This window comes from Oryctolagus cuniculus, chromosome 2 (assembly GCF_964237555.1).
Source record: "Oryctolagus cuniculus chromosome 2, mOryCun1.1, whole genome shotgun sequence".
In the NCBI taxonomy this organism is placed as follows: Eukaryota; Metazoa; Chordata; class Mammalia; order Lagomorpha; family Leporidae; genus Oryctolagus; species Oryctolagus cuniculus.
In genome coordinates this window covers 177,777,302-177,786,006 of record NC_091433.1, presented here as the reverse complement: position 1 = coordinate 177,786,006, position 8,705 = coordinate 177,777,302, and the positions used below count along the sequence as shown (strand labels likewise).

Below are 8,705 nucleotides of genomic sequence, written 5' to 3'. Positions count from 1 at the left end.
GCGTGGGTGGTATCAGTGGCCTCAGCATCTCGGTTGCCCAGTTACCCTGTGAGCCCACAGGTGACTGCCCCTCACAGCCCCAGCAGTTGCATGAAGGAGCTCTCTGGGACAGGGTAGCCATTTGCCCTCGGCAGCCCGGCCTGGGACATGGTCGGAGATTCGGGCGGGGGTGGGGGTGGGGCGCTCACAGAGTCAAAGTCGGAGATGATCTCGTTGAGGAAGCGCAGGCACTCGATGCCCCCGTTGTTGATGCTCTCCTCGGTGTAGAAGTCGGCGAAGTTGGGCAGGGAGGCGAACATGACTCCGATCTCATCATAGGACTGGCTGTACAGCTCCTAGAGAGGCAGGGCCACAGCGCTGCAAGAACCACTGGCGGAGGGTGTGGTGCCGCGGAGCCACGCCTGTCCTCACACTGTCCTCGGGTCGTCCCGACCCCGGGTTACCCAGACAGCACCAACCAGAAGGAAAGGAAGGGCGTGGTGGAGCTGGGAGCCATGCTGTTGAGAGCAGAAGGGTGGGTCAGGCCCACGCCACCTAACCACGCCTGTGGCAAAGCCTGGGAGGCTGTGGGGCTTCTGGTACTCTGGCCGGCCAAATCTGTTCCTATCTGGGTCAGGTGAGGCCACATGGCCTCAGGCTGCAGCCCAGGGCCTGTCTCACCTCGTCTCTCTTCTTGGACCCCAGGAAATGGCGTGCCACGTGCTCAGGCAGCATGTTGGTGACCAAGGCCTCGTTCCAGCGCCGCATCTCATTGACACGCTCCTTCTGATCGTGGACCTCCATCTTCCACAGGAACAGGGTCCGTGCCAGCTTTTCCACCTGCAGGCACAGTGTGCTGTAAGCTGGCTGCTTTCGGAAAGATGGAGATGGTCCCCTTGGGGAACCTGGAGAGAGGGTGGCTCAGTGGCCGGGAAGTAACCAGAAGTGCTGCGGCCAGGATCTCGGCCTGTGCTGACAGCCGAGAACCAAGAGCCTTCCTGTGCAGAACCCCCAGGCCCTCGTAGCTGTGGAGTCTGGTGGGCAGCCGCAGTGGTGGGAGACTCCTAGCCCCATGGGAAAGACCCCTTTCCCAGCAGCTTTGGCCCAGAAAGTGCCTTGAGAAAGCTGCACTTCCCCAGGTGAGCCACTGGGGGGCACCTGAGCCAACAGCGCAGGTTCCTCGCTCGGCTCCTTCCCTGACTGCCTCCCCCTTTACCCTACCACAGGAACTGCGGCTCCCTCTCTTCTGGCTCTGTGGTCAGTGTTAGTGCTGGTGACCCCTAGTGCCAGGTGAGTGCAGGAGCCACGAGCCCCAGTCCAGGGAAGGTGGTGGCTTGCCCAGACACAGGGCATGCTGGGTACAGGGAACTAGAGTTCTCTAGGTGCCTGGGGCTGTGCTGAGCGCGGGGGGGGGGGGGGGGGTGCAGGCACTCACGTGGCGCGAGAAGTAGTAAAAGCTCAGCATCATGACCAGCATCATCGCTGTCATCGAGTACTTGGATGGCATCAGGGGCAGCCTGCTGGGCAGAGGCGTGCGGCTGAAGAGAGCGCCTGTGCTGCCCTCCCGGGAGCCTCACCCCTCCCAGCCGGGTCCTGCTGTGTCCCGTCAGGCCAGCTCCCATCCAGGTGCTCATGGGAGCCAACGTAACCCTGGTCTCCCATGCAGCTGGCAGGAAACCATGTACTTGAGCCCTCAGCACTGGCTCCCAGGGTCCACGTTAGCAGGAAGCGGGAACTGGGAGCTGAACCAGAGCTGGGAACTGACCCCAGACATGCTGATGTGACAACACGAGGCCTAACTCCTGCCAGCCCCTCCCAGCTACACTTGGTGTTCACCTCACTGCTGGGGTGAACCCAGGGGCTTAGTAAGCAGAGCGCCACCCGACGATGGCAAAGGGGCCACAGCCATGTGGGAACGTAGTAGAGAGTGCCGTCACACTGGTGGGACTTCAGCAGTGGGACCAGGGCGCGACTTGACTTTGGTATCATACCTCTTGCCCGTATCTTTGTGTGAAGCTGTAATTGATTTCCAGTGCTGTGCGGTGTGTGGTGTATGAATGCGTCAGTTTACGTATCTGCTTACTGCTGGCGTCACCTGGGCTGGTCCGTTAGGTTTCAGATGCGTGAGCGTTAGAGAAGGCTGCGATGGACATTCCTGCCCAGACGTCTGGGGGCACCGTGTGTGACTTCTCAAGTACATCCCAGTATGCAGGCGTGCAAGTGCTGAGTCGGGGTCTCACTGCAACTTTACTAAGTAACCCAAACTGTTCTCTCAGTTACCACTGTACTTAACTTTTTTTTACCAAATTTTCAGTGTACAGAAGTATTTCGTTACAGCTTAGTTTGCATTTTCTTTAGTACATGAATATCTTTATTAGTGGCCACATAAGATTTGTGTGTGTGTGTGTGTGTGTGTGAATAGCCGATTCAAGTCTTCCATCTAATATTAGCTAATCTTTTCTTTCTTAAGCTTAGTTGAAGGTCTGTTCAACTCACTAAATCTTAAAATTGTGAAACTTGAGAGCCAGGACGAACCTTCCCGAACTGCTAGTCAGTGTGAAACACTCGGGCAAGGTGCCCTGCCTGGCACTGACTGCGGCAGGGCGGAACCCCGCTCTCCGCGCGTTGTCCTGCCGTCTCCTGCCAGCAGTCACGTGCCACTATCGCCCCCTCGGCGGCCCCTCACCACCACCACACACTGCTGTGGTCTCCAGGCCTCACTGACGAGGAGTCCCACACGTCCCGGCCCACACCAGCGTCCCCCTGCCTCCTCCCTGGCTTTCCCACAGAAACACGTGCCAGGGCGGGCGCGTGCGCGGCACGGCAGGTTCTAAGCCACTGCCTGTGACAGCAGCATCTGTCACGGCACCGGTCTGGGTCCTGGCTGCTCTGCTCCTGGCGCTGGCTTCCTGCTGTGCCGGGGAAGGCGGCAGCCGACGGCCAGGTGGCTGTGGGAGACCTGATGGAGTTCCTGGCTTGTGCCTGGGTCACTTGGGAGGTGAACCAGTGGCCAGGAGATCCCTACCCCCGTGCTCTAGCATGGATATTGCCTCTGGAAGGGGGGATTCGTGACGTGCTGGCCAGCCTCACGTCCTGTCTAGAACAAGGCCCTGAGTGCAGGCCAGGACGGACGCAGCAGGCCTTACCTGTCGGTACCGTTGAGCCCAGGGGCGGAAACGACCTGCATCTTCTCCAGGGCCACCAGGGGGAAGCTGTGGATGGGTCACTGCTCACTCGGCCACTCTGGGCATGGACGACCGCAGCCCACCCGGGATGAGTGCGGCGCCGTGAGCCCTGGCTCCCGTGCAGGCCTTTAGGGAGCGGTAAAGCCACTACCCCGTGTGGCCCAGGACCTTGCCGTGCGTGGGGCCTCGGGGGCGGGCGGGGGGAGACCACACACACCCTTCAGACTCGGCCTCACCCGTGCTCCTGGAAGCGCCTGTGGTCGTACTCGTCGAAGACGGGGCTCCAGGCGGTGAGGTTGATGGCGGCCACGGCGCCCGTGACGAGCAGCATGAGTGTGAGCTTCACCATGTGGCTGACCTGCACCAGCATGATGGTGGCGACGAGCGACAGCACGGCCACGTAGCTGTAATACTTGGGGTTCTCCAGGCAGCCGCCCCCCAGCTCCTGCCCCGCCGTGCCATTGCCCGGTCCCGCGTAGTCCTGCAGACAGCTGAGCTGCAGGCGGGCAGGGGACAGCGGACGCTGCTCAGGGACGGCGGTGCCACGGCAGTGCCCTCAGCAGCCCCAGAAGCACGGGCAGTGTAACCGGAGATGCAGGTGAGGGACCGCTACCCAGAGGGCAGCAGGGCATGGCCACGGTCGCAAAGCCTCGCCCCTGCGTGCAGGAACTCGATGGGGCTGGACCCACCAGGCCAGGAGTCCGGTCTTGGGGTGCCTGCTCCAACGCTCTGCCCACCTCCCACGGGGGCCACTAGGCCACCCTGTCGTGATGGCCCCGTCACCCCCTCTGCAGTCTGTCCCCCACTTCCATTGCCAGCAGAGGTGGGCAACAGAAGGGGCACCCGTTAACTGAGCCAAACCGCTGCCTCCTGACCTTCACCCCGGGGCCCGTCTGGCTCTGGGCAGGCTCCATGGCGTCTGCAGCCCCTTGCGCCTCAGCCCGCCAGCCGTGTGCAGGTGCCCAGGCTCGGTGTGCGACACGACAGCCGCCTGGAGTGCCTGCCTTCTCTCTCCAGGGGCCCTTGGGCTCCTCCCTCACAGCCCCAGAGCTGTCATGCTACAGCCACAGCATGTCTCCTGCTGCCTTAATTCCTGTGCTTCAGTCACAGAAAATACGGCAAATATTCTCTTGGGAAAATGTATACAGTGCTCCCGAGACTGGAGGGAGCTGGCCAGCTGCTGGGTGTGGTAAGTGGCTGCCCCAGCACTCGGTGCCCAGTCCATGCCCTGCGGCTGCCAGTGACCAGATCTGGGCTTCCAACTCCTGTCGCTCCTCCCCGAGAAGGCACCTGCCTGCCCCTGACTTCTCCATGGATCCAGCAGGGAACAGAAGCTGCTCTTGTCCCTAGCCGTGGGGACACGCGGCTGCTGACGGTCTGGCCGCGTCCACGTAGGAGAAGCGAGTGCCTTCGGTGGAACCGGCTCAGCTCTTGCTGGATGCTCGGGACGGGCTCGCCGCGCGGAGGCTGCAGGGTGCCCTGGGCAGTGAGCCTCGCGGGAAGGGAACGGGGTTGGGGGTGGAACTGCTCGGGTTCCTGACTCTCAGGCAGCGAGTGTTCTTCCTACAGAACTGGACGCTGCCAGCGGCCTCTCGGGGTGACTCCAAAGCTTAAATGCGCCAGCATCTAGGACTCCCGAGGACACACGAGGCTGCGCTCGCAGGCGACTGGAGAGGGAGGAGCCCAGGTGACGGGGGGGGGGGGGGGCGGCACGTGCAGGGGGCTGCGTGGCAGACTGCCCCGTGTCTGACGGAGGCATGACCTCGTGCACCAGCACGGGCGCAGTGAGCTCACCATGTCCACGACATTTGCCATCACCAGGATGAAGATGGCCAGCATGGCCCAGGTGTTCCTGGCCCAGCGGGTCTGGTCGATCCACGTGGAGAAGGCTACCAGCTTCTTAGGAAAGGCCTGGAAGGGATGGAATGCGAGGGCCGTGAGCCGCCAAGGGCCGTCTCCACACACTTGACCGCCAAGCGAGTCCCCAGAACTAGAAAGTAGGGTCCTGCCCGGGAGCCAGCCCAAGGACCCTGCCGGGAGGGGCGCAGGGTCCTGGTGCTCGGGCAGAACCGCAGCCTGCACGTGCCTGTGGCCTCCAAGGCAGACAGGCGCCTCCCGAGACAACGTGGGCAGCTCGCACAAGAGGTGAGGCCAGGCCGGGCATGGTTTTCAGGGCCCAGCTGTCCTTGCCTGTCCTCCGTCAGGTCCTCCCAGTCACCTGGCAAACCACCCGTCTGGTTCTCTCATGAAACACTGCTTTGCCCTTGTGGTTCCCGTCAAACATTCTGCCCGGCGTCCCGGGGCCCTGCAGTGTGGCTTTCAGGGTCTTCCAGCTAAGGCCCACCGGCCCACCTCCAGCGGGGCTGCCCTGTCTCCACCGAGGTGCCCCCGCCCCGCCCCCCACACCCGCCCAGAGCAGGCAGCTGTGCACCGCCCCAACAGGATGGCCCAGGTGTCTGTCACGAGCAGACAGGAGGCCTCCCCAGAGAGGCAGGTCTTACCCGGGGAAAGATGGCAGCCAGCGAGCAGACGGTCAGGATCAGGAGCAGGACCTCCCCGACCACAAAGGTCACGTAGTTTGTCATCAGCCTGTGCCGGACAGGTGACGACTAAGGAGGGCCCGAGACTGGGCAAGCGGCTCAGAGAGCGGAGAAGGAGAGACGGGGGAGGGCGGCCCCTCCACCACAGCACAGGCCTGCGCCTGGACGTCCTGGGCAGGGCCAGGCAATCGGCAGCCACTGCCTGCATGGACACGACCCTGGGGGCGGCACCAGCTGCCTGCAGGGCCTGGGGACGTGCCATGTTCCGGGGGTGTGGGGGTGTCACGGACAGCCTGGGCAGAGCCCCGCAGGACTCTGGGAAGGGATTCTCAGGAACGAATATGGCCATGAGACCCGGCCAAGGGCCTGACCTCACCCAGGGGAGCCGCCACCGCCGCCTCTCCCCTGCCCCCACCGAGCCCTCCCAGACAGGGCTCCGGAACACTAGGAACACACACGACTACCACCAACCTCAGCGCACGCTGCAGTGGAGCTCAGCCCTCCGTCTGCACCCTGCCTGTGTGGACGGCTCCCACGCGGGCTTCCCCACGCCCACCCTCTCCCCCAGCACCCGCCAGAGCGGCCGGCCGGTCCCTTGGATCTCACGTGTCCACCGCCTGACTCCACACCTCTCCCGCCTGCCTCTCCCCTTCCCACACCATCCACCCTGCCAAGTGCTCACAGAGCCTGCTTTCCCGCCAGGACGGCCTCCCAGTCACCCATCAGTCACCACCAGTCCCCAAGCGCAGACCCCGCCCGCCGCCCCTCCTGTCAGCCATCCGTCCCCAGCCTTCCCAAGCCATGTCACATGGGGGTTCTCTACTCGTGTGCCCAGCGGCCACCAATTTCTAGGGTGGCAGCTGGTGGTTCAGCTGTGAGGGCCTCCCCGTCTTCCCTGCTAGAACACAAAGCCAGGAGACCGGCGGGTCGCCGCCGTGTCGCTGCTCCGTCCCCAGGGCACACAGCAGAGCCTCAGCACCCACCCCAGGGCTCGAGGTCTCAGAGTGCGCCTGCCCGGGACTGACCTGCCCGTGACTACGCGTCCAGGACCCGGGCCAAGCGGCTGAGGCCAAGACTCCACACCCTTCTCTGATGGGCACCCTGAGCGAGGGGGAGGGGAACAGCCGCCCTGCAGGGGGCGCTGTGGCGAGGTCATCGCCGTGTGGCCCCCAGTCGGTCTGCACGGAGACGGCCAGAGAACGGGAGGCCCAGCATCCGAGGCTGAGGCAGCGTCCCCACCCTGTCCACCTCGGATCCTCTGCTCTCCGCTCTCAGCCCTGCTCCCGCCTGGTGCCGACGTCAGAGGACGCCGCCCCGGCCCGGCCGCCCCGTTCCCACTCCCGCTCACCAGGGGTCGATGAGGATCTGCACCAGGGCCGTGCACAGCAGGACGACGCAGGAGCAGCTGAAGGCGGCCCCGCTCTGTTTCTCCTTCTCCTCCGAGTAGCGGGACTCCAGGTCGGGGTCCATGAACCGCATGGACAGGAGGAAGGTGTTCCTCTTCTTCACCCTGTGGGGAAGCCAGCCCCGACTCACCCTCCGGCTCGGCCATGCCTGCCCAGGCGGGGACGACTGCCCAGGGCGACCGCAGCGCCCGACCCCTGCCCGGCCCCCAGCGCCACTTACACCTGGGCGGACTCGCGCTCCAGCAGGGCCTCGTTGAGCAGCTGGTTGAGCTCGTGCTCGTCCTCGGAGGCGTCCACCACGCGGTCGGCCAGGTCCTGCAGGCGCAGCCTCCGGCGAGGGTTGGGGAAGGAGGGGTTGTCCGCCTGTGAGCCGGGGGGACAGGGCAGGGGGCGGGGGAGGGGCCGTGTCGGTGAGGACTGGACTCCTTTAGCTCTAAAACACTGCCCGGCGCGCCCACGTGGCTCCACCCTGCTCGGGTCTAGACCCAAAGCCACGGTGCCGCCCGGTCTCCCGGGGCGGGGCCCCGACGGCAGTGCTGGGGGGACAGCCCCCTGGCTCCCGAGCTGGAGGCCAGGGCGGCTGCAGGGTCGGTGCAGTCCTGGCGCTGCCGGCTGCCGGCTGAGCCATGTGCACGGAGCCATTCGCGTGGGCACCCCGGGGCAGGAAGGGTTTGGGGAGCTGTCAAAGGGGACCCACGTCTGGCTCACTACGGGGAGGAAGCTTGGAGGCGGACGTAATGAGAGCATGTCCTTGTCACCAGCGAGTTGACAAGGAAGGGCAGGCGGAGCCGGGACACCACCACCGCTTTCCCACCAGCAGTCACCAGGGAACAGGGCCCCAGCTGTGGCTGCACAGCCACCGGGCGCACCACAGCTGAGACGTGGCGGGGGCGGGGCTGCGCAGCCGTGCCAGCGCCAGTGCATCTGGAAGCCAGAAGGGACCCCAACCCCCTCTCGGGGTGGCCTGTCCCCAGCCCCGCATACCTGCGCCTCTTGCTGCTCGGGCTCCTCCCACGTGGAACTGCCGGCCTGGCTGCCCCCCACGGGCTCCTTGGTCTCAATGAGGGCAGGCGAGCTGGGCTTGGAGGAAGCTGGCGCTCCGTTGGGCAGGGCCTGCAGCGGGAAGGAGCAGCTCAGGCCCCCCCACCCCCACAGCCCCCAGGAGGCTTGGCGCTGGAGCAGCGGGAGCCCTGCTGACTCAGGCCCCCACGGGTCAGCCACTTTGCACCGCTGTCCTCAGACACCACTTTCCAATCAGCGCCGCTCCTCTTTCTAAGCAGTGACCCGTGACGGGATTCAGAGGCCTCCCGGGTGCGGAACCCTGTCCCGTGTCTCGTCAACGTCGGGTAACTCCACAAGGCCCCTCCCTAGGGACGGGACCTTCACAGTCGAGTTCAACACCGTGACACAGGCACACACTTCATCCCCTCAGCCAGGAAGCATTTATCGAGCCCCACTACGCGACAAGGGCTGGCCTGCTCCCCAGGGATACAGACACAATGTCCTCGGCTCACAGAACTCACTCTCCACGGAGAAAAGGCGGAGTCAAACGCGAGCAGGTGTGATGCACACACGGCACACAGGGAGAGGGAGGG

The 8,705-nt window shown here is 64.5% G+C and overlaps 1 protein-coding gene across 4 annotated transcripts in view; it reads right to left on the bottom strand.

Moving 5' to 3' along the window:
* ADCY3 (adenylate cyclase 3) overlaps positions 1-8,705 on the bottom strand; it is an 83,161-nt gene that overhangs the window by 3,071 nt on the left and 71,385 nt on the right. For 2 of the 4 annotated variants that reach the window (XM_051843203.2, XM_051843206.2), the window contains exons 9-18: positions 8,095-8,223; positions 7,331-7,473; positions 7,053-7,214; positions 5,666-5,753; positions 4,959-5,075; positions 3,401-3,660; positions 3,126-3,191; positions 1,415-1,499; positions 661-819; positions 189-335 (exon numbers count right to left, since the gene is read on the bottom strand). In XM_051843203.2, coding sequence (XP_051699163.2) covers positions 189-335; positions 661-819; positions 1,415-1,499; positions 3,126-3,191; positions 3,401-3,660; positions 4,959-5,075; positions 5,666-5,753; positions 7,053-7,214; positions 7,331-7,473; positions 8,095-8,223 — 1,356 coding nt within the window. The remainder of the gene's footprint in view (positions 1-188; positions 336-660; positions 820-1,414; positions 1,500-3,125; positions 3,192-3,400; positions 3,661-4,958; positions 5,076-5,665; positions 5,754-7,052; positions 7,215-7,330; positions 7,474-8,094; positions 8,224-8,705) is intronic. The other 2 variants (XM_051843204.2, XM_051843207.2) reach the window with 1 other exon arrangement.